The 25,935-nt window shown below is 41.2% G+C and overlaps 2 protein-coding genes across 2 annotated transcripts; one reads left to right on the forward strand and one right to left on the reverse strand.

Moving 5' to 3' along the window:
* The first annotated feature begins 35 nt into the window (after positions 1-35).
* On the forward strand, positions 36-17,866 carry LOC140944249 (tubulinyl-Tyr carboxypeptidase 2-like). The gene is made up of 11 exons (XM_073393382.1): positions 36-451; positions 10,013-10,101; positions 10,679-10,735; positions 11,090-11,164; positions 11,511-11,588; positions 13,680-13,773; positions 14,732-14,777; positions 14,897-14,976; positions 16,270-16,353; positions 16,832-16,923; positions 17,524-17,866. Exons 1-11 carry the CDS (start codon positions 215-217, stop codon positions 17,579-17,581), a joined length of 990 nt encoding a protein of 329 aa, XP_073249483.1. The 5' UTR covers positions 36-214; the 3' UTR covers positions 17,582-17,866.
* A 329-nt stretch (positions 17,867-18,195) lies between these two features.
* LOC140944866 (uncharacterized) lies at positions 18,196-25,745 on the reverse strand. Its single transcript, XM_073393970.1, has 5 exons — positions 25,523-25,745; positions 22,684-24,017; positions 21,989-22,198; positions 19,732-20,024; positions 18,196-18,978 (listed from the first exon to the last, which is right to left on the reverse strand). The coding sequence occupies exons 1-5, from the start codon at positions 25,743-25,745 to the stop codon at positions 18,261-18,263; spliced, it is 2,778 nt and encodes a 925-aa protein (XP_073250071.1). The 3' UTR covers positions 18,196-18,260.
* Between the last annotated feature and the right edge of the window lie 190 nt (positions 25,746-25,935).

Raw genomic sequence — 25,935 nt, forward strand, 5'->3', positions numbered from 1 at the left:
GGTCGCATAGCAACCTGAGGCATTAACGTTTGAAGGTGGAAGATGGGTGCTGCAGTACGCGTTTTTATCAAAATTTCCCTAGAAATTCGCTGGATAGATGGAGTCAGCCACGTCGTTGACATTAAGGATCATTGCGTTTGATATTGTGCCACCGCATCATTAAATCAGCCCCTGAAATGAGCAAAGACATGGTTGAATCTTAAGTTTGCAAACCATGGATCAACCAGCTACTGTCCAATGTGACGGATTTGACAACCTTTATAGTCGAGATGACGAGCAAACTAACGACTTGCCAAATGAAGATGAAAGTGGTGTACTGTTTTACGTAAATAAGGATGGTTTCCCTATCAAAAAGAAAACATGGGAAAGGATGTGGCATCATGTTGAGAAAATACATCCTAAAGGAAGTCAAATGGTGCAGGGAATAAGACAGTGCCAACACCTAGAGAAGGTAGGATGCTGGATAGCTAGCTGAAGGAGATGCAGTTAGCGTTTGTTTTCCCACATGCAGACTACTCGCAGGAAAGGTGACTCTACCACACCAGAAACTTGTATAAAATCAATGCGACATGAGCGAAGCAGTCAGAGTCTAGTTGTTTACAATTAAAATTTGTCTTTGTGTTCGTAGCGCTAAAATGTTTGAAAATCCAGACGTTTCGGGACTACTATCCCTTCATCAGTGGAAGATGCCGTTACACTGAGCGCGCGTCATTTTATTCAAATGTGGCAACATTTGAAGCGCGCTGGAAGAGTTCGCTCAAATAAAATTGAAGTCAATGTTTATGCCGCGCGGCTGTAGAGTTTTGCATTTAAGGTGACTCGACCCAGTTTTTTTTAGGGGGTACCACCCTACTTTGAAGCTCTCTGGTATCCCCACCTTTACTTTTATCGTAAGTATAACACATAGAATGGATAACATATAGATCAATCTACAATATAACATAAAATTTTTGGCGATTGGAGTAAATGTCACGTGGTTATAATGCCACGCCCCTTTGAGGTCTGAGTCGAAAATCTGCTGTCGCCAGCATTTTTTCGTGAAAATCTCTCGGCTACACATAGTGCGCATTAGTGCCTTGTGCTGAACAGAGTTTCACCAAAATTGCAAAGACCCAATTTGAGAAATTCAGCAGTTTCCAAATTTAGGTCATAATTTATGCGAAAATGATAAGCAAACTTTACACGGATTATATCTAATAAACTATGAGATTCATCTCTGTATTTTGGGCATCCTTATAACAGATGGGTCCTTGCAAGTCAGCAAAACAATTTAGGGCCTTGTATATGCACGCAATTTCGAGCAAAGCAAACATATAGAGTCAGCCAAGCGCGGTCATTGCACGCGTGCTAAACAAGAATGCTGTATAATGACAGACTAGAAACAATAGACAACTCCCAAAGCACAAACTCAGCCAAAACGTTAAAAATCTTCAATGTTTACTCAAGTTTGGGCTTATAGAAGATAATGTCACAGTTTTTCAATGACCATGAAATTCAGAGTCCGGGTTGTTAGTTAATCAATTGTGGCCCTGAAAAAATTTGAAGGAAAAAAAACTACGAATTTTTAAGAAAATGCTTTTTTCGTGAGATTGACTCTTAAACGCTGAAAAACGTCAACAAATAGCGAAAACTATAATTTCTAAATGTTTGCTTTGCTCGAAATCGCGCATTTACAAGGCCCTAAATTGTTTTGCTGACTTGCAAGGACCCATCTGTTATAAGGATGCCCAAAATACAGAGATGAATCTCATAGTTTATTAGATATAATCCGTGTAAAGTTTGCTTATCATTTTCGCATAAATTATGACCTAAATTTGGAAACCACTGAATTTCTTGAATTGGGTCTTTGCGATTTTGGTGAAACTCTGTTCAGCGCAAGGCACTAATGCGCACTATATGTAGCCGAGAGATTTTCACGAAAAAATGCCGGCAACAGCAGATTTTCGACTCAGACCTCAAAGGGGCGTGGCATTTTTACCACGTGACATTTACTCCGATCGCCAAAAATTTTATGTTATATTGTAGATTGATCTATATGTTATCCATTCTATGTGTTAGACTTACGATAAAAGTAAAGGTGGGGATACCAGAGAGCTTCAAAGAGGGATGGTATCCCCCCAAAAAAACTGGGTCGAGTCACCTTAAAAATTTAAAACGTTGTAACGGCATCTTCCACTGATAAAGGGACAGTAGTCCCGAAACGTCTGAATTTTCAAACATTTTAGCGCTACTAACACAAAGACAAATTTTAATTGTAATCAACTAATCAGCACTACACAGTTCCTAACCATGTTTAGAGTCTAGTTGTGTTAGGGAGTGATCATTAATTTTTATTACATCCCAGAGGGGGGGCGGGGGGGGGGGACAGGGGTTTTGGAAGGGAGTTACAATCATTGAACAGGCTCAATTTTGTGTCCCTTCTTTTGACTTTGTTCTGCAGAACAGACTCCAGCAATAACCCAAAAAATCGGGATTCCACAGTATTTCAATGTGTACTTTTGTTAGTATTTCTCATGTTTCACAGAAATAATCAATTATATGAATAGAGTTTATAGGATAGAATTTATAGGGCTGCGCAGAAATCTTACCTTTTTTGGTTTATGTGTCCAACCATAATAATCAGTAGAAATCAATCATCGATTGCAATGAATAAAATTAATAATCAAATGGATTAGTATTGATTGATTTGGTTAATCAATGAAGATCATTACTGGTAATATCTCACGGAGATTTCTGATATCTATAGATAATAGCAGATTATGAAAAAGCGAAAACCTCATCTTAAAAGCATACATTAAAATGTCAAAGCAACCACCCTGCATAATCGCGCGTGATTGTAAGAAGATCTTTAAGGTCAAGTAATACGGGCAACATTTTCGCTCAACTTGTCGCGCAACATTGTTGCATTGCAAGTTGAAAAGCATTGTTGCCCATATTACTACCCTCGCACTCAACTTGTCGCGCAACAAATTTCAATGTTGCAAGTTGTAGCAACATGTTGCGCAAAGCAGACCTGAGTTCTACTTTTTGCAACAAACTTTCAATTTTATCATTTGCATCACAACTTGCTTCACTTCACAACACTTGTGATTGGTCAATTTTCCCGGACCAAAAACGTGGGAAAGATGGGGAGTAAGCGCGCTCTTGACCTCAGGCATATCCGATTTGGGCAGGAGGTAAACATGGCCGAGGTTGTGGAGGTTGAGAAAGTTGAGACCCAAGATTGTGAATTTATTAGTGAAAAAATGTTAGAGGCCCCAAAAAAAAGATTTGTGAAAAGAACTTGAAAAGCACCCATGTCTGTGGGAAACTTGTGGACCAGAGTATAAAAACAAGCCACGAAGGTCAAGAGCTCTGGATGAGTTATGACAAAAATTTAACATTTCACCTAACTGTCTTACAAAACAACTACATAGCCTTAGAACGGCATTGACAAGGGAAGTAAAAAAAGAAACCACAGAAGGTCAACAAGCCATTTTGTTCGCTGACACAAAAACACACTGTTGACCAATCACAATGCGTGATTTTCTTAAAGAGCTGCAACTTTCAACATTGAAATTTGTTGCATGACAAGTTGAGAGTGAAGATGGTAATATGGGCAACAGCGGTGGCAACGGTGACAACAGTTACAACGGTGACAACCGTGACAACGGTGACAACGGTGACCACAGTGACAACGGTGACAACACTGACAAAAGTGACAACGGTGACAACTGTGACAACCGTGACAACGGTGACAACACTGACAACGGCGACAACAGTGACAATGGTGACAACTGTGACAACCGTGATAAGAGTGACAAAAATGACAACGGTGACAATGGTGACAACAGTGACAACGGTGACAACACTGACAACGGTGACAAAGTGACAACAGTGACAATGGTGACAACGGTTATACAGTAACAACACTGACAACGGTGACAACAGTGATAACAGTGACAACGGTGAGAATGGTGACAACAGTGACAATGGTGACAACAGTGACAACACTGACAACGGTGACAATGGAGACAACAGTGACAACGGTGACAACGGCAACAACAGTGACAACGGTGACAACGGTGCCAACAGCGACAACAGTAACAACAGTGATAACGGTGACAATGGTGACAACACTGACAACGGTGACAACGGTGACAATGGTGACAACAGTGACAACGGTGACAACCGTGACAACGGTGACAACACTGACAACAGTGACAACACTGACAACGGTGACAACCGTGACAACTGTGACAACTGTGACAACCGTGACAACGGGGACAAAGGTGACAACCGTGACAACAGTGACGACGGTGGCAACGGTGACAACCGTGACAACACTGACGACAGTGACAACGGTGACAACAGTGACAAAACTGACAACGGTGACCACAGTGACAACGGTGACAACACTGACAACGGTGACAACACTGACAACAGTGACAACTGTGACAACCATGACAACACTGACAACGGTGACAACACTGACAACAGTGACAACGGTGAGAACAGTGACAACGGTGACAACTGTGACAACCGTGACAACGGTGACAACAGTGATAACGGCCACAACGGTGACAACGGCGACAACGGTGACAACAGTGACAACTTACAGTGACAACGCTGACAACACTGACAACGGTGACAAAAGTGACAACGGTGACAACAGTATCAACGGTTATACAGTAACAATACTGACAACGGTGAAAACAGTGACAACAGTGACAACGGTGACAACGGTGACAACACTGACAACGGTGACAAAAGTGACAACGGTGACAACAGTGACAACGGTTATACAGTAACAACACTGACAACGGTGAAAACAGTGACAACAGTGATAACAGTGACAACGGTGAGAATGGTGACAACAGTGACAACTGTGACAACACTGATAACGCTGACAACGGAGACAAGAGTGACAACGGCGACAACAGTGACAATGGTGACAAAGGTGACAACGGTGACAATGGCGACAACGGCGACAACAGTGACAACAGTGATAACAGTGACAACAGTGACAACGGTGACAAGGGTGAGAACGGTGACAACAGTGACAACGGGGACAACACTGACAACGGTGACAACGGCGACAACTGTGACAACTGTGACAACTGTGACAACAGTGATAACGGTGACAACGGTGACAACAGTGAGAACGGCGACAACAGGGACAACGGTGACAATGGTGACAACACTGACAACGGTGACAACGGTGACAACAGTGACAACGGTGACAACACTGACAACGGTGACAACCGTGACAACACTGACAACGGTGACAACAGTGACAACACTGACAACGGTGACAACGGCGACAACTGTGACAACTGTGACAACAGTGATAACGGTGACAACGGTGACAACAGTGAGAACGGCGACAACAGGGACAACGGTGACAATGGTGACAACACTGACAACGGTGACAACACTGACAACAGTGACAACTGTGACAACCATGACAACGGTGACAACACTGACAACAGTGACAACGGTGAGAACAGTGACAACGGTGACAACTGTGACAACCGTGACAACGGTGACAACAGTGATAATGGCCACAACGGTGACAACGGCGACAACAGTGACAACGGTGACAACAGTGACAACTTACAGTGACAATGCTGACAACACTGACAACGGTGACAAAAGTGACAACGGTGACAACAGTGACAACGGTTATACAGTAACAATACTGACAACGGTGAAAACAGTGACAACAGTGACAACGGTGACAACACTAACAACGGTGACAAAAGTGACAACCGTGACAACAGTGACAACGGTTATACAGTAACAACACTGACAACGGTGAAAACAGTGACAACAGTGATAACAGTGACAACGGTGAGAATGGTGACAACAGTGACAACTGTGACAACACTGATAACGCTGACAACGGAGACAAGAGTGACAACGGCAACAACAGTGACAATGGTGACAAAGGTGACAACGGTGACAATGGCGACAACGGCGACAACAGTGACAACAGTGATAACGGTGACAACAGTGACAACAGTGACAACGGTGACAAGAGTGACAACGGTGACAACGGTGACAAGGGTGAGAACGGTGACAACAGTGACAACGGGGACAACACTGACAACGGTGACAAGCGTGACAACGGTGACAAGAGTGACAACGGCGACAATGGTGGCAACTGTGACAACAGTGATAACGGTGACAACGGTGACAACAGTGAGAACGGCGACAACAGGGACAACGGTGACAATGGTGACAACACTGACAACGGTGACAACGGTGACAACAGTGACAACGGTGACAACACTGACAACGGTGACAACAGTGACAACACTGACAACGGTGACAACGGCGACAACAGTGACAACTGTGACAACAGTGATAACGGGGACAACGGTGACAACAGTGAGAACGGCGACAACAGGGACAACGGTGACAATGGTGACAACACTGACAACGGTGACAACACTGACAACAGTGACAACTGTGACAACCATGACAACACTGACAACGGTGACAACGGTGACAACACTGACAACAGTGACAACGGTGAGAACAGTGACAACGGTGACAACTGTGACAACCGTGACAACGGTGACAACAGTGATAACGGCCACAACGGTGACAACGGCGACAACAGTGACAACGGTGACAACAGTGACAACTTACAGTGACAACGCTGACAACACTGACAACGGTGACAAAAGTGACAACGGTGACAACACTGACAACGGTTATACAGTAACAATACTGACAACGGTGAAAACAGTGACAACAGTGACAACGGTGACAACAGTGACAACGGTGACAACACTAACAACGGTGACAAAAGTGACAACGGTGACAACAGTGACAACGGTTATACAGTAACAACACTGACAACGGTGAAAACAGTGACAACAGTGATAACAGTGACAACGGTGAGAATGGTGACAACAGTGACAACTGTGACAACACTGATAACGCTGACAACGGAGACAAGAGTGACAACGGCAACAACAGTGACAATGGTGACAAAGGTGACAACGGTGACAATGGCGACAACGGCGACAACAGTGACAACAGTGATAACGGTGACAACAGTGACAACAGTGACAACGGTGACAAGAGTGACAACGGTGACAAGGGTGAGAACGGTGACAACAGTGACAACGGGGACAACACTGACAACGGTGACAAGCGTGACAACGGTGACAAGACTGACAACGGCGACAATGGTGGCAACGGTGACAACACTGACAACGGTGGCAACGGTGACAACGGTGACAACACTGACAACGGTGACAACACTGACAACGGTGACAACTTTGACAACCGTGACAACGGTGACAACACTGACAACGGTGACAACACTGACAACGGTGACAACAGTGACAACACTTACAACGGTGACAACGGCGACAACTGTGACAACTGTGACAACAGTGATAACGGTGACAACGGTGACAACGGTGACAACAGTGAGAACGGCGACAACAGGGACAACGGTGACAATGGTGACGACACTGACAACGGTGACAACGGTGACAAGAGTGACAATGGCGACAATGGTGACAACAGTGACAACGGTGACAACACTGATAACGGTGGCAACACTGATAATGGTGACAACACTGACAAGGGTGACAACGGTGGCAACGGTGACAACAGTGACAACGGTGACAACTGTCACAACGGTGACAACACTGACAACGGTGGCAATGGTGACAACGGTGACAACAGTGACAACAGTGACAACACTGACAACGGTGACAAGAGTGACAACGGTGACAAGGGTGAGAACGGTGACAACAGTGACAACGGGGACAACACTGACAACGGTGACAAGCGTGACAACTTTGACAAGAGTGACAACGGCGACAATGGTGGCAACGGTGACAACACTGACAACGGTGGCAACGGTTACAACGGTGGCAACGGTTACAACGGTGACAACGGTGACAACAGTGACAACGGTGACAACACTGACAACGGTGACAACTTTGACAACCGTGACAACACTGACAACGGTGACAACAGTGACAACGGTGACAACGGCGACAACTGTGACAACAGTGATAACGGTGACAACGGTGACAACAGTGAGAACGGCGACAACAGGGACAACGGTGACAATGGTGACAACACTGACAACGGTGACAACACTGACAACAGTGACAACTATGACAACCATGACAACACTGACAACGGTGACAACGGTGACAACACTGACAACAGTGACAACGGTGAGAACAGTGACAACGGTGACAACTGTGACAACCGTGACAACGGTGACAACAGTGATAACGGCCACAACGGTGACAACGGCGACAACAGTGACAACGGTGACAACAGTGACAACTTACAGTGACAACGCTGACAACACTGACAACGGTGACAAAAGTGACAACGGTGACAACACTGACAACGGTTATACAGTAACAATACTGACAACGGTGAAAACAGTGACAACGGTGACAACACTAACAACGGTGACAAAAGTGACAACAGTGACAACGGTTATACAGTAACAACACTGACAACGGTGAAAACAATGACAACAGTGATAACAGTGACAACGGTGAGAATGGTGACAACAGTGACAACTGTGACAACACTGATAACGCTGACAACGGAGACAAGAGTGACAACGGCGACAACAGTGACAATGGTGAGAATGGTGACAACGGTGACAATGGCGACAACGGCGACAACAGTGACAACAGTGATAACGGTGACAACAGTGACAACAGTGACAACACTGACAACGGTGACAACAGTGACAACGGTGACAACGGTGACAAGGGTGAGAACGGTGACAACAGTGACAACGGGGACAACACTGACAACGGTGACAAGCGTGACAACGGTGACAAGAGTGACAACGGCGACAATGGTGGCAACGGTGACAACACTGACAACGGTGGCAATGGTGACAACGGTGACAACAGTGACAACGGTGACAACACTGACAATGGTGACAACTTTCACAACCGTGACAACGGTGACAACACTGACAACGGTGACAACAGTGACAACACTGACAACGGTGACAACGGCGACAACTGTGACAACTGTGACAACTGTGACAACAGTGATAACGGTGACAACAGTGAGAACGGCGACAACAGGGACAACGGTGACAATGGTGACAACACTGACAACGGTGACAACGGTGACAACAGTGACAACGGTGACAACAGTGACAACGGTGACAACTTTGACAACCGTGACAACACTGACAACGGTGACAACAGTGACAACACTGACAACGGTGACAACGGCGACAACTGTGACAACTGTGACAACAGTGATAACGGTGACAACGGTGACAACAGTGAGAACGGCGACAACAGGGACAACGGTGACAATGGTGACAACACTGACAACGGTGACAACACTGACAACAGTGACAAGCGTGACAACAGTGACAAGAGTGACAACGGCGACAACGGCGACAACGGTGACAACGGTTACAACGGTGACAACGGTGACAACAGTGACAACGGTGACAACACTGACAACTGTGACAACGGTGACAACTTTGACAACGGTGACAACACTGACAACGGTGACAACGGTGACAACAGTGACAATGGCGACAACTGTGACAACTGTGGCAACCGTGACAACGGTGACAATGGTGACAATGGTGACTTGTGTTTTTCTGGCACCAATCAGAAGCCAGAACGGCGGCGACCGTTTGGAACTGGTCTGATAAGAAATTTTCCACAGAGGCTCTTCTGGCTGTTCTTTACTTTTCTTTTGTGCCATATTTTTCGTCCTGTTTAGATTTTCCCTCGCCCCCACTATCTGCCCCTGGGTCTCCGAGGATGTAGCCAGAGTAGCTGTAGGCAAGTTAGACAAAGTGGTAGGCAAGATAATACATACACATGCAGGCAATGATTTACTTTCCTGTGAGTTAGCTTGCCAAGACATGTAGACATAACCTGACCATGGAGTTGCTGTGGGAGGTTACAAACATTATTGTTAACCCACAAATTGCAGCTCAATTTGTAATGACAGTTCCTAAGAAGTCCTAAAATTAATGTCATTTTATTTGTAGGTACCATATGTAGCAGCACCAGTGTTTACTGCAGTCATGTCAGTGGAAGAGAAGCTGGGACTGATTCAGAGCTATTTACAGCAGCTACAGTATCCTCTAAAGAAAACTTTATTTGCCTGGCAGCCTAATTCTGTTTTTCTAAAAAAAGAATTGTTTTTGGAAACTTAGATTTGTATATCATATTGGGAAAATATGGGAAAAGCTGCTGGTTAGTTTTTAAAACTGCCTGAAGAAAAATTAAGCATTATTTTAGTTACATAAAAAGCAGATACGGTAAATTATTTTACTGCTCTTATTACTCAGTTTTTATATATAGATAGCTATGCCTGTTCTTAGTACTACCCTGTTTTTCTCAAAATATGGTCTAAAGTAAAATCTAATGTATTGTAGAATGCCCTGTTTAAGATTTATACATGTATGAGTTACACATACCCCAGTTAAGTCTAGAGAACAGTATCATTTCCTATGGTCCAGTAGGTTCTGAGGTAATTTCTCGATGAAGAAACAGAAATATTTATGTGTAAATGCTCCAAAAAAAGCCTTTGGTTTTTGTATTCATACATGTATCACTGCTATTCCAGCATTATACATTTAAATCATTGGTGTTTCAAGTGGTACATGTAGTGTGTTTACACTCATGATTTTCTCCTTGACACTGTGATGCAGGTATAACCATACAGGGACTCAGTTTTTCGAAATTAAAAAATGGAGGCCACTTTCAGGGTGATTGTATTATTGACTTCTTTTACTTCAAGTCAAAATTCTTGTGTTGACTGTACAAACTTGTAGCCAAAGATCTTTTTTTCAGTACTGCAGGGCATCAGCCACCTAGTGAAGATCATCGGTTTGGATTAATTGGCATTTTAATTGTCTGGCAGAAAATTTAGCCAAAGATGTCTCAGTATCGTCTGATTTTAAACTTGGCATATTAAATTCTTTGTTACAGCATAAGAACAAAATTAGCAGCACCTTTCCTGAAATTTTAATATTATATAATAATGATGTTTAAAGGCGGGCACTTGCATTGAATGTCATGAATAGTGATAGAAATTTATATGTGTGTATTTTGTTTATTAGATTAATGGACACAGCAAGGGAAATGATAAAGGAGTCTTTACCTATCAAATGTCTGGAGGCTGTTATTGTTGGATTGTATCCTTTACAAAAAGAAGCTATTGCACTCATTCTACAAGTACATCTCCTACAGAATATAGGATGTGTTGTTCACAAACCAAACCACTTTATGATCACTACTAAGAAACAGGAAGGACAAAAACAAGGAAGTTAAAACCAAGACCAATACATGCACAGGAGCAAATGCTGTGACTCCGCCAGGCTAACCATACTGCAGGTGAGATCAGTAGGAACTCTGTGTGAGCAAGTCAGTGAACAATAATAATATTGTTTCAACCTGGTGTGATTACTGTGTCCTATTTCCTACTTGTATTTTGAGAAGGTTTAGTTCAATAACAGATACTCCTTAACCTAATGATTTAAGGTATCTCACTTGTGGATTTCATGAAGTGCAGAGATTTACCATAAGCTTCAAAACTCAGTTCAATGGACACTACTATAGGTATTTTTATAACTCACATGTTACATGTACTCTTACAGGGTAGTAGCTTAGTATTAATTCCTTGGAAAGCATTAGGGCCAAAGCATATGCTCAGGTTTATTATTAATATTTTTGTCAGAATTATTATCAAGCGTGGAATGCATATTTTTTTTAGCAAGGTAGAAACATGAGTTGGTTATAAATATATCTGCATGGTGTCCACAGTTACCTAGTAACAAACTGCAAGTAAACAAAACCACAGCAAACTTGGTCATTTTTGCGGCTGTTTTAACTGTCAACAAGTGCCTATGTTGATGAATTTTGATGACAGAAGTACTTAAAAGGGAAAATGGAAGGGATTTGGAGGATTAGCTACAACAATGGTACCAATGGTATAACCTTGAGTAATGATTTATTTAAATTTTTAAAACAACCACAAACATATTTAGTTGTACTTTATCTGATAGAACTATGCTCCTGATATATGCCTGGGGCACTACACCATTCTTCAAATTGTCTTGAATATGGGATAACATCCCTTTTTAAATCAAGGACCCAAAAAATACTTGCCCAAATTTTCCACCCGAAAAAATTCCCAGAATGAAAAATTTCAAACCCAAAAATCCTTTGATCATCCCTGTCACTTTTCGAAGTGACAGAGTTAAAACTCTGGAGTAGTCCCCTCCCCCCCCTCCCCCACTCCTGGGCTGTCAAGAACTACCAGTTCAAGGTGATTATCCTTGCACTGTATCAGAAGACAAATAGATTTGGAAAATGGCCAAAAATGAGCATGAGGCTGGGTGATTTTATATGGGCAACATTAAGCCTTATTTTGAAGTCATTATCCTACTTTGAGTATCATATTTAACAATTATTCTTTGAAATCAAGGTGAATAGTGGCCAAATATTTACCGAGCCGCGAAAGCGGCGAGGTTAATATTCCCAAAGCCACTATTCACCGAGATTGAAAAGAATAATTGTTTTAGTATATACACACGAAGTGATCTCACCAAAATCAGAGAGGAAACCATTCAAAAGTACGATTTGATTGACAGATAAAATCACGCGTAAGTTTTAAAATAGATCTTTGCAGAATTTTCAAACATGGCAATTCACAAGTTTATCATTTCGCAAACAACAGCGTACGGGCTTAAAAGGAACCGCTAAAAGTTTGAACTGTTTCCTTACCTGAGAAGAAAAGTAGAGCTTTGTTGTTTTCTGTTGACTAGCCAAGTGTATAGCCAAAAGGGTTTGTTGTGTCGTTCTTCGCATGAAGTGCTGACAAAAATGGCGGCTCGGTTGCTCGAGGTAAGACATCGTCTTCCTGTATCATTCTTTTTCCTGTTTCCTGTTTCCTTGAAACGTAGAATTTCTGCAAACATTTCCTTTTAAATTTGTTTGTGATAAATAAACTTGGATTTTTGAGCCAAAATTTTCCTGTTAGAAAATGCTGAGGTCACGAAACGGCTTCTTCTACGCGAATGCACTTTAGTTGTAAACAATCCATCCAGCACAAAACTCAGCTACAGTAAATTGTAAAACGCCGTATTGAATCCTTCCAAGTCTTTTCTTGCCTTAAAAAAAGTCAGCCCTAGGATTTTGTCGACTTTTAAAAGATCATTCTCTAAAAAAATGGGAAAAACACAGAGCTCACACATTATCCACTCGCTAGGAGGTGAATATTGTTGAATAGTCTGAGATAGCGAACCAATCAGATTGCTTAAATCATCAAGATCACTGAGTGTGTATTTACTAATAAGTTTTATACTGGTGACATTAATCCTTATTTTGAAATCATTAGCTTTCTCATCACCCTTATTTCAAAATAATTGGCTGAAACCTCTGTATAACGAAGTCCTCAATATATAATGCATGATTATCTTTACCCGAGTAACAGTAAAATATATGAAAAAGAACCTCAATAAAACAAAACCTCCTTTTAGTGAACAAATTTTGCCAGTCCCTTGGCCCTTTGTTACATCAAGGTTACACTGTATTGAATACTGCACAGGAACACCAATGCCTCTGAGGAGAAAGCAGTGATGGAACATGGCCCTGAATTATTTTAATGACACAGTTCATAACAAGGTTGTACATGAATCTGTTTGATAGGCATGTGGTTCTTGGGGTGCATCATAATGGCAGGTTTGGAACTCTGGGACTAAGTAGGCGAGAGGACCTGATGTTCAAGCCACTGAAATTCAAGGTCAGTTACAAGCTTAAGGGTACAGCAAAAGGTTGGAGTGTAGCCTTTGTAAAGACATGGTAATCTGAGTGTGGTGATACTTTACAGGGTGATGTAGATTATAAGAGTTGGCGGTGGTGATGAGGATGATAATGATGATGACAGTTGGTAAAATGATGGTAAAAAATAGAGTAAAGATAATCAAGATGATGCTGCTGGTGATTACCCTTCCAGCAGAGGCTAGATTTTTGCAGTGTGAGCTGGCGGGCAAAAAGCAGGCTCTCCCATCAACCCTTTTTTTTTCTATTGTGCATGCGTGAGTTTTCTCATGGAATTTACTAGCAAATGAAATCAATCGTAACTTCTTTCATCAGATTGCGTGAGTTTTGTGAAAATCATACTTGCAAACAACACTGCTCATGCTATTGTGATGTACCGTTGTTTTTATTTTCCTGATTTTAGCTGCAAATCTCCTGAAGGAAAAAACTCCACCTGTTTCCTTGGATCATCACGCTTTTAGGAAAGCTTACGCTAATAACTGACACAACTATAATTATTATTAGATTCCTGGCTTCTTTTTGGGGAGATTTCTTCCTGATTTTAATTTGGTGACAAATCTGCCAAGGGAAAATATGACACCAATTTCCTCGGATTGTCTCCATTTTAAGAAGGTTCATGCTAATAACTATAAATGTTTAAGTCCTGTTTGCTTTGTAGGGAGTACATTACCCCACTGGTAACAGTGGTTACAATAAGATTAAAAATGGTTGTGATGCATTTGCGTTGACATTAATTGTAATTAGCGGGGGGAGGGGGTGTAGGTAGGAAGATACATGTATCTGTAGTGATTCAGATACATGTAGGTGGTTGTGATGAGGAGGAGGAGGAAAGAGTGTTGATGATCTTAGCAGCCCTACTGATGATGGTAGAAATAATATCATCTAGTTTCTCCTCACATTGTTAATTTCTTTTTCAACAGAGCCTATGGGACCTTCTCAATGATTTCACCATGTCATACAACAATTGTACGTGTCAGCACCAAGTACTGTAAATACAGACTATTTTCTGTTTCTTATTGGACAGCCCATATTGATGTTTTCTGTAGTTGTTATAGTTACATTGTGACTGTTGCATCTTACTTCAGATCATCATACTGTAAAGAAAATCAAACTGAGTTTGCCAGTGGTTCATGACGTACATAGCTGTGAGAGAATTCAGTGGAAGGTAAAACTAACAAATCTCCTGGTGGGGTACTCCTCCTTATATACCGTATTTATTCGAATAAGCACCCAACCTCGAATTAGCGCCCACCTTGAATAAGCGCCCATCCTAAAGGCAGAAAAAGTTAATAAGCGCCCAGCCTCGAATAAGCGCCCACCCCACCCCCTTCCCACTCGAACTCAAATAAGCCACCATGCCCACCCCACCCCCAAAAAATTGAATAAGTACTAAAACTAATAAGAGACTTCCCCGAAAAAGTATTTTACAGGAACCTTGCTTTGTTACATCTTCACATTTTGTTATCACCATTTATTGTTTTGTTGCAAAATAAACATACTACACTAGCTGAAAATGTTGAAAATTTTAATAAGCGCCCAGCCTCGAATAAGCGCCTACCTCGAATTAGCGCCCACTCTCAAGGTCCAAAAATTTAATAAGGGCCCAGGGCGGTTAATCGAATAAATACGGTATGCCATTTTGGTATGTACCACCCTAAACGGTATTGTTTTTACGCTGTTTAGGTATGAAAACGGGCTTTAGACTTTACTTTCACCAATTTTGGTTTGGAATTGGGTATGTTTTCGACAAAACTACGGGATTTGTTGTTTCAAAATTCCAAATGAATAAGAAAGAAAGAGTAATATGCGAATGCGAAATAGATTTAAAGAATGTTGGCGTTCTCATCTAAGTAAATTGAAGACACAATTTCTTAGATAGCCTGCAGTGCTGGCGTTTTCTTTGAGCGCGCAATTTGCTTGCGAAAGCGCCATGTTGAGACTTCCCGAAGAGAGGAGGAGATGGGGCGAGTCAAAGGGAGCGGGGAGGGGGCGGGGAGAGAGAAGAGAAAATTTTTTTTCTCCCCCCCCCTCCCCCCCTTTCCTTCTTTCGCCCTCGCACCTACCGTAAGGGTTACTATTTCTACTCTCCCCAATCTTCCACTGTCATAAAATCAAAGATGGCGGCTACAACAATATTACGAACACGAACAAGGTTTCGCACACCCAAAAAACGCCTGCACTGCAGGCTATTTCTTAGTAACCAGAACAGAAAACAGGTGTGGAAAGGACACTTTTTGGTCTGAAATACGGTCAGGGTTTTGGAAACAGGGCGGCACACCCCCACCAAGAATTCCCAGGTGTACCCCCTACCCAGGACAAATCTACCACAATTTTTCATTTCCTTTAGTCTTATACCTCACCCGTGTCGTCCTACCGACATGTATGGTCAGCAAATATAGTTGTAGTTTACCGTTAGACTGCATGGAACCCATTGTTGTATTTTGTGTTTGTGTTGTAGTATCTGACTTTAAGCCCTCTCAAGACATGTCAACTGGACATGAAAAAGTTATTGGACAAATTCACAAGAGAGATCAGAGTCGCGGTAAGATGCATGTGTTATGTGAAATTCACTGGATTTTATGGTCCGTTTCATCATTAGTTTATATGCTAGGTACGCAGGCTATGCGCTAGGCTTTTCCACACTTTTTGTTCAATCAAAATATTTCGCCGTTTCTGATTGACTCCTATCCCCCGGCTAATTCTTCATAACCAACTGGCGCTTACCATATTTGGAAAATGGGAGCAATATGGCATCGATTCGATGGTATTGGAAACGAGTTTGACCCATGGTATGTTTGCCGGGAAACTAGGCTGCTCGAGCAATAGTGAACTTAAAAAAAAATGGCGTTCTCGGCTATCCGAAAACGTAATAGCTGAATTTCTGACTATTAAAAAATAAACGATAGAAATGCAAGGATACTTACTTCATCTAGTTTTCGCCTTCGGCTCGCTACCTAAAGAGGATGTTATCAAAATCACCAAAAGTTTGACTTGTGTAATTGTAACTTATTTTTCTACAGTTTCATCCCTATCAGATGAGTTCGCCAAGAAAAGTTGATAATCAAAGTGGCTTGGCGCCAGAGAAAACTCGTGGTCCTGCACAACTTTCACCGTAAGCTTTGAGTTCGCTTCTTCTTTAGTTAGGTATATTGTTTCATCATATCACTGGCAGCGCAAGGACAGCAAACTTTTCCCTGGAACAAGAGTGAAGCTTTTTTTCTTAGTCCAGAGAGGGTTTCGAAAAATACCTTTTAAGGTGCAACGATCGCAACAGAACAAATATTAAATATTTGTTCTGTTGTTGTCGTTGTGGTTGTTGTTACATCAGTGCCAACATCAGCTAAAACATACTTGTCCTGTGTTCGTTGGTCAGAAGACTAATTTACTTTTGTTTCCGGATTACTTATATTCACTGAACAAGCTACGTCGGCAAGCTAGACGTTCTACCATGTTAGAAAAGGAGATTGGAGTGGAAACTGAGCCTCCACGAAAAACAGCTGATTATGGTCAGCTTTTTCGAAAAAGTGGCCATTGCAAAAAAACTCTCTTTCCATTTCCACCTTTTTAAAATATATATTTTGACCTAAATGAACTCGACATGAACTCTCGATTGCAAATGATCGTTACAAACTACGCCATTCCTTTCTTTGGGTGACACGCGACGCCTAAGTAAGACTAAGACAGTTATTTTTTGTCTTGTTTCCCCGAACAGACGGAAGGATGACTCCAAACAAAGCAGCCCATCAAAAGGTTACCAATTGAGAGTCTGATGCCGAATGTTGTTGGCGAACATCGCGATTTTTTAAGGTGCCAGTCGAGATCGTTACAGTCGTACAGCATCACAGGAGATGTGTTGTCCAGGAGCGCAAATCGGAGACATGCGCTACGTATATTTATCTTCGTGTGGCTTTCCGCATGACTAATATGAAAGTGCAATCCGTTGAAACCTGTAATATAGCATCACCACAAAAACAGGAATATTACAATAGCTGAACAACGATTTTTTAAGCCAGCAAACCTTTACTTTTTTATCGTAGATATTACTGTTTGAAATAAATAACACTACAAGATGTTTGTCAGTTCACTCATTTTATTACACCGGATTATTGAAAGGTCTCAAATGAAGTCACATCTTAAAACCTGATTAAAATTCAGGACAGTTTCACCTGGGTTTGGTTTGGATTTGTAAGACCTTTAAGTTTCTGTCACTTGAGCAGAAGAACCACTGTACAGTAGAATTTACACACGTTCATTTATACATACAATTATTTTGCTTTTAGCTTTTTATGTTTAGCACATTGCTTTGGAACCAAAAAGTAAGCCCGTCCAGCCTTGCTTACAGTGTGGCGCTAGAGAAATTCCAAAGACTTTAAGTTCTATTTACAATTTACTTATGTCATTCCTCACAAAAAACTCTAAGTATCTCGGCTAAAAGCCTAAAAATTAAAGTTAAGCGGCCTCCTCTGTGGGTGATGGAATTGTGACCGCTATCGTGTCCATTTCCACGGGTGATGCAGCCTCGTTAAGAGGTGGCGATTGATCTGCTGATTCATCGCGAGCCTGAGGAGAGCTGAGCTGACGCTGGGACCTGTGACCAACTGAGGGAGTAGCAGGTGCGCTTTGTGGTCGCTCGTTGTACTCGGCCATGAACTCTGGGGGTGGGGATGGTTCTCGTGTATTCGACTGCCCAATAGCGGGTAGTTTAGGCTTCATGTAACGCTTTAAATTATTGTCACGCGGTACTATAAACTCTCTGCGAGGTAACGCCACCGCAGAATCACTATCCTCACGTATGACCACGTATTGGTTCAAATGGGAGCCTGTCGTCTTAAACGAGCGCCGGAATGGATGCATGATGGTGTGCGATCCTCCACAGTATCTTTGTGAAGGAGGAAGCTCTATAAGATCAACCAGACCAGTCATGGCTACCACTTCATTTTTCAGCTTTTGTGCTTGATATCCGAGGTCAGCTCCTATTACTGGCGGCTTTTTGGTGATATTCATCTTCTGGTGTTGTCTGATGTGTTCCAGTTCAAATGTTGTGTACGGTTTGGAAGACTTTTGTCCCGGCAATCCTTGTATCTTTGGCATGTTGGGCCCAATCCCTCCCGGTTGAACTTCTAAGGGTCGGTCACATGAAATACAGTGAACTTTCTCCGTCTTATTTCTACAAAGACAACAAACGATTAACTTTCAGATTAACATGTTAAAGACACCGTAACCAGACAATGTGGCATGGCTTTTTTCAACTCTCCTTTCTTGTTCATGCCTTAAACATTTGTTAATAACAGTTTTATCCCACTCCGTAACATTTATTTAACATTTACATCTATTGGTCCTCAATACCCCCTTTGAAGGATAAAGTTCTCGGTTTTGAATACTGCAGACGGAATTGAGACAAGGAGGGCCAATTAACGTAAACATATAAAAGCAATGCCGCCGTTTTGGAGTAAGGTGTATTGTTACAGGAAATAGTCACAGAGGATTAGATAATAGAGAGCTTTAGATTCGAGTACGAGGACAACAACGAGTACGAGACTTTCCATTCTCGTCCCCAGAGCCACTCGGCTTAATTTGTAACGAATCAACCAGTGGCCGAGCCCCTCGTTTCAAGACCACTTGACCAAGAAACGACGGGATTTGGGGACGAGAATAAAAGTCTAGTGGCAGAAACTAGTTATCAAATGTAAGAAGTTTTATCATTTTGCCATCGGGAGTGGACTCTTATTAACCTCCTTTAGTATGAATAACAGTCCTAACTTTTTGGGTGAAAAAATGTAAAATGAAGCTTTCCGTGGTTTCCTTTTTTTAGAACAGGCGCAAAAGCTCTAAGTTAAATCTCGTACTCACAATCGTTCTCGTCCTCAAATCTAAAGCTCTCTAATGACTCTGTAATTAAATCACTTATAACCATAGATACCTTCTAAAACCAGCTGGTTCTCCGTCGTCTTGCTTCTCCTTAATTGTAGCTCGTACAACCTGTACTTCTCTAATGCGCGACTCCAGCTGATCTCGTAAAGCGTCCAGCTCCTGTCGATCCAACTTGAGGTGCAGCTTGCTTTGCAACTCCATCAAAGTTTCTTTTAATGCATCTTCAATACTCATTTGGCTTTCCATTTTCTCCAGCGCATCACTGAGCCCACGATCCAGGAGGTTGAAACTTTCGTCAAACTGGTTCAAGCTTACTTTCGACTCCAAGTCTCCCTTGTCAGCCTAAGGAAATGAAATAAGAAGAGTTTTAGAACTAGTTCGAGTGCGGGTCTTGAAAACAGATGGATTAAGTATGCATGGAAAAGTGCAAGAGAAGAAAACAGTTATTTTTTTTTTATTTTTTATTTTTTTAATTGACAAGAAAAAAATTAATTACAAATACTTGTTATTTTAACTATGAAAAATAATATATATATCTATATGGCAAAAAACAAACTAAATTTGTAAAGGAAAAAAAAAACAAACAAACAAACAAACTAAATTCAAAGGAAAAAGACGCAAACCTGATAAGTGAAACAGTATAGCAGTAAAGTGTAGCTTGAAGGAAATGACACTAGCATTCACGTATCTAAAGAAGTTTGTCCCATGTTTTTTTGAATTGCGATAGGCAGTTAGATCTAAAAGCTATGGTGCGAAGAATATCAATTTTGTTGTTGAGACGCAGTAGAAAACTGTCAAAGTCCAGGACGCCGTTGCGTACGCTTGTAGCAAAAACATTATATTTGGCGACGATCAAACAGTAATTAAGCACTTCCCAGTTATTTGACTCTTTGTGCCAACCATATAGAATAGTGCTTTCAGATAAAGTCAGTTTGTGATTAAAGTTTTTGTGCCACCAGTTAGAAAAACAAGTCCAAAACGAAGAGGATACACTACAGGTAATTAACATATGTTTTAGAGATTGACTTTCAAGGTTGCATAAAGGACAAACATCAGTATCAGTTATGCGCGCGCGGAAGAGGCTAGATTGGGTAGGTAAAATGTTGTGAATAATTTAGACTTGGAACATGATCAGTTTTGGTTCTTTCAAGATTTTAAACGGGAGCATGTAGATGTAAGGAATTTCCTCTTTGGTGAACCCATGATCTAGAATTCTGCCTTCAGCAGTGGGTGCTGAGAAGCTTTTATCAAGTATGGAAGAATAGGCTTCTTTTGTGGAAAAAAGCTTCAAGGATGTTTCGCACTTTTCAGATTCATCATGCACGCCTGCTTTAACTCGTAGTGCACTTTTCCATTCAGTTGGTATGGCTCTTAAAAGGCCGTAATAAGTGGTAAAAGGAAATTCAAAGTTATATTTCTCTTTCATTTCTGATAAGGTAAGAAATTTAAGGTTAACATTTAGAAGGTCTTCGATGCAACGAATTCCACTTGTACACCAGGATTTAATATAAATAGGTTTTCCATCAATACATATGTTACGGTTATTCCAAATTATTTGTTTTTTTATGGAAATTTGCTTGTCACAGGTTAGTCTTCTGAAGTCATGCCAGTAATTTAAAATGGTGTGGTAAAACTCCGGAAGATTCTCTAAGTTGAGTAGCTTAGGATCGTAGTCGCATTCGATGAGGAACTCTAGACCTCCGTATTGGTTAAGAGCTTGATTTGGGATTTTTTTCCACGAAGCGTTACTTGATTCAGCAATACGCTTTATCCAAGCAATCTTTAGCGACCGCTCCATGATTTCAAAGTCAATCATTTGAAGAAAACAGTTATTGATATGGAATAGAATGGATGAAAACGTTGGAGAATTGGTAGCTTAATTCACGCAAAACCTTTAGATAGGTTTCAGAGCTCCAGCAAGCCAATCTGATTTTACTTTAGTGCTACACCCTGCCACTAAATGAGCTCATATTATAGGTGGTTCTTCGTAAAATGTTCTATTAGTATAGGATCATGATGGAGCCGAAATAAATTGGCGAATTGCACACATTCTAGGCGTCCAACTGATGAATGGTTCCGACATTTAGATATTTGCAGAAGCAACAGCCGTTTGTTGTTTGTTCCCTTTCAATTACATACGTTGTTTTGAATTCATTTTGCCATTGGTAAGAGTTTGAGTTGAACGGTGATTATATTATGGTCATTATGAGGAAAAATCGTAATCTCAGACTGGGTATCATGCTACAAAATGGCAGTAAACTCTGTGAGAGCGGTGCATCAGAGTTGATCGTTTTGTCTTTTCTTACCTTGATACCAATTTCTTGATTGACATGTTCCTTATCAGCCTTGTTCTGTTCTAGTCGATCAACAGAGTTATATAGTTCTTCAAGGCTCTTCTCTCGCCTGTTGTATTCATTCACCAGCTCCGCGGTGGTCTGGACTAGCTTCTCATGTTTGCTTTGCAGTTCAAGCACCATACTATGTACGTGATGCACTGCGTTGAAGCCTTCCGCATCCTGCGAGAAAGTTGAACGTTACCATCAATAATCAGCAAGTTTATTACGACTCCTCCACTTCTGTTTACTAGTCGAGATTAAAATTGAAGATATCACGCCACAAGTCGAAAGCAAAATGGATGAATATTGGATTGAAATATTGTATATAAATATAAAATCATCTAAACTGAAAGAAATTGGTCAATAAAGATTCATTAATTCAACGATAGAGTAAATTCATGAAATTTTTGTTTTGTTTCATTTTTATTTTTCTTTACTTCTTTTTCGACTTTACGATCCTTCATAATGAAGGCTTATCACAGTTTCTGAGTTTTCTGACAACATTGCATAAAACAAATACCAAAACAGCTTTTAAAATAACACAAGCTATCAAGATGTAAAGCGTTTACTGCCTTTCAAAGGAATACCGTACCCGTCTAAACTCAAACGTTCTGTGTCAAACAAATTTCAGTCACAAATTAGTTACTAATATACAGTGTACCAACCTGGGCTTTTCTTGCTGAGCGGAAGGCAGCCAAGTCCTTGGCGATCAAATCAATGGCTCTCTTATTTTTCTCCATTTCCTTCCTAAACTCTTCCTGCGATTGTGCAAAGCTTTTACGCATGTTATTCATCTGCTCAATGCTAAGTCGCAGGGCATAAGCTTGGGCCTCTGGATCATCGGAGTTCTCCAGCGCTGCTTCTATCTCCTCCATTATCATCTCTTGCATTGCTTCTCTCTCTTCCTCCGAGTCAAGTGACTCCTCATCAGAACTTGAATCCTCGCCTTTCTTTTTGTCAGCCTTTTCTTTCTCATCCTCTTTTCCTTTTTCTTTTTCTTTATCCTTTTTCTCTTTCTTCGTCTCCTGGGAAGCTTCGCGTGCTTCTATCTCTTCTATAGTGACGCCTTCTTCACGAGCCTTTTTTCGTAGCTTCAAATCCTCCAGTGTTGTACGTCTTCGTATCGGTGTTTTATCTCCCTGACTAGGTGGTCGCTCACCTTTCATTGGCAAGCTTATCTTTCGTTTTTCATCTTTGCGCGATGGCAGACGACCTGGCTGTAGTTTGGGCATATCCTGTGAGCTCCTGTCGGGGGGTGGGATAACCTGAGGAATTACATTCATCGGCTGAGCATTAACAGCCTGGGCTTGCTGTGTGGATCCTTCAGTAATTAGCCCTTCCTTAGGTACTTCCTGAGATCCTTTAGCTTTGGATCCTTTTCTTTTCTTTTCCTTTTTAGCGGCCTCGCCTTCAGGTACAAGTTCAACTTTATTGAGTTGCTGTTGAACTTGATCGAGTTGGGCTTTCAATATTCCTCCCACCTCATCTCCAAAATCCACCTGGTTTACCATGGAGTCGATGATATTTCTCAATCCTTTGATTCCATTTTCAGCAGCTTCTAGTCTGCGATTAATGTTGATCAGCTCTGGCGATTCAGACAAGGACTCCATCGTCATTTTGCGTTCCCTTTTCTTGTCATCTTTCTTACCGTACACTGAGTCGGAGCCATATGAACTGCTTCGGTCTTTATCTCGCCTTTTCTTCTTGTCATCCTTATCGTCACCTTCCTTATCGTGCTTTGATATTTTTCTTTCTTTCTCTTTCGAACTGTCCTTGTCTGATTTATGTCTCGATTTCTCTTTGTCCTTCCGTTTTTTTCTATCCTCTCCGTCCCTTTCATTTCCGTCTTTTTCGCTGAGTTCAGACTGGCGTTTTTTCGGTTTGGGTGGTTTTTGAACCATGACCGTGACGGTCTTTTCTTCTCCATTTTCATCCACTATAGTCTGTGTTACTTCTTCCTCGCTGACATGACCATCATCTGCAGACTCAGTCTCGCTTTCTGAAAAAATAAATTTATTTGGGAAAAAATTAAAATTTTGATTTTTTTTTTAGAAAAAACAGAGCTTTGTCGCAAACAACTGAATCGTGAATCGTGAATTTTTTCTTTTCCGTTTCTTTGAATTTTTTCCGAGTTTGGACTAGTAGTCCAGCACTGGGCAAATGGAGGCCTTTACTCCACCAAGACTTCACCGAATTTATCTTTACCATAACAGACGCAAGCAAGAAAACTGATTCAGTGTATAGGTTGACTTTTTCAGGGCGAAGGGGGGGGGGGGGGGGTGGTGTATGGGTGATTTCGTTTGGGTAAGAATCTTTTTTTCCCGAAGTTGTGGAGATTTTTTTTTTCCTTGACATATAACGGTGTAAGATTTTTTCCAGCATTATACGCCATGCCAGATACATTTTTCAGAGCAACATAAGTGCATGTCCTTCTCTATTCATAACTATTACAAAATCCTCTATACGCACCAACGCGCGCACTTGAGTGGCTTTTTTCTTTCTTTTTTTCACTTTTAACAGAAAACGCTCTGAAGGTCTTGTGTTATAATAATGAATTACGAAATTCAAACGCCTCTTAAACATAAATAGGAAAAAGGCAGCTACATTTATCGATCCTACATGTGAGTAAACTTAGGTCCTTTAGGACTTTCTTTTTTCGGTATGAGAACGTAATTATTCAATACTTGTTTTAAAGACTCGATATAACTTGATATGACACTAAAATACCTGTTTCTTATAAAGGCGACCATCGGTATTTGAGGCTACAAAGTTAATTAGATAAATGCAATCATTGCGCTTTCGACTTTGATCGAATGAATTTTTAAAAGTTTTAACTCGTAAATTCAAGACAATGCTATCAGCTTACTTTGTTTGGAAATAACAAATAAGCAATAAAAGGAAGTTATTAAATAAAAAAAATGTTCATGTTAAACATTTGACGTTGAATACAGACTCAAAATAAAGTACTTGCCACTTTGTTTGTTTCGGACAACTAATACAGTAATCGAACTTTTGATTTAAGTGCTCAAATCGTTATGAATACAAACAAAAGAACGAACTCACGAGGCTCAGAGAGCAGAAAAACACGGAAGGTGCTCCGCTCACGGTTTGCTGCATTTCTTTTTTTGAAAGATGGCATAGAGGAATAGTACTGAAGAGAACAAACTTTATATCAGTTCCCGTACAAAGGGCAAAAACTTGGTATGAATTGGGACGTGGGCTTACATAATTTAGCGTCCTTTAGATTTACCAAGAGAACAAGATCCCAGCTTCGACTGTGAGTGTGACTTAAACTTACTCACTCTTTCCAGTTTCTGACTGGCACATAAAGAAAATTAAAGGATAAAATTGTTGCAATAATTGATTAAAGTTACACTTGTACCCAATAATCTAAAGGTCCCTTTTCAATTTAAACCCTTCATTCCGCGGTCTGATTCACGTTCACTAAAGATTGAGGAAGAAACATTAACTGGCCCCCTTGAAAAAAAATTGATGCACACATACCTTCATCATCTTCGCTATCGGAAGAATCTTTAGCAGTGCTAGAAGCTTCTGATGAAGATCTTAGCGACTGTGGTCCTCTAACCTCTGCTTGCTGTGCTTCTACTTCACCGATTCCAAAGTGCTCAACTATAGTATGAAGGAGATTCCTTAAGTGAAAGAAATTGACTGGTCCGATTTGGGGACTGATGGCCAAATCAAGCAAATCCGTAAGACCAACTGTCATTTTGATAAAACTTATAAATAGGCGCAAGGTAGTTCATCTACACGGCCCGGCAAAACTAACCTTAAGTGCAAACAAATGACTTCGAATAGTGCCAGGCAACATCAGATCCCAAGAGGCCAAGCTATTGTTTTTTTGTGTACAATAATTCAAATAATACTAAAGAACTAACACACAGCACAGACAGAATTCA

Source organism: Porites lutea, chromosome 7 (assembly GCF_958299795.1).
Source record: "Porites lutea chromosome 7, jaPorLute2.1, whole genome shotgun sequence".
Lineage (NCBI taxonomy): Eukaryota > Metazoa > Cnidaria > Anthozoa > Scleractinia > Poritidae > Porites > Porites lutea.

Bases quoted from the DNA above. Each gene is read 5' to 3' on its own strand.
- LOC140944249 (XM_073393382.1), top strand. From the start codon at position 215: ATGGATCAACCAGCTACTGTCCAATGTGACGGATTTGACAACCTTTAT. The intron at 10,102-10,678 runs GTATCCTCTAAA...ACTGTGATGCAG, and splicing joins AGCTATTTACAGCAGCTACA to GTATAACCATACAGGGACTC. The intron at 11,165-11,510 runs GTATCCTTTACA...TAATGATTTAAG, and splicing joins GAGGCTGTTATTGTTGGATT to GTATCTCACTTGTGGATTTC.
- LOC140944866 (XM_073393970.1), bottom strand. From the start codon at position 25,745: ATGACAGTTGGTCTTACGGATTTGCTTGATTTGGCCATCAGTCCCCAA. The intron at 24,018-25,522 runs GTATGTGTGCAT...TTATTTTTTCAG, and splicing joins CGATAGCGAAGATGATGAAG to AAAGCGAGACTGAGTCTGCA. The intron at 20,025-21,988 runs GTAAGAAAAGAC...TCATTTCCTTAG, and splicing joins ATCAAGAAATTGGTATCAAG to GCTGACAAGGGAGACTTGGA.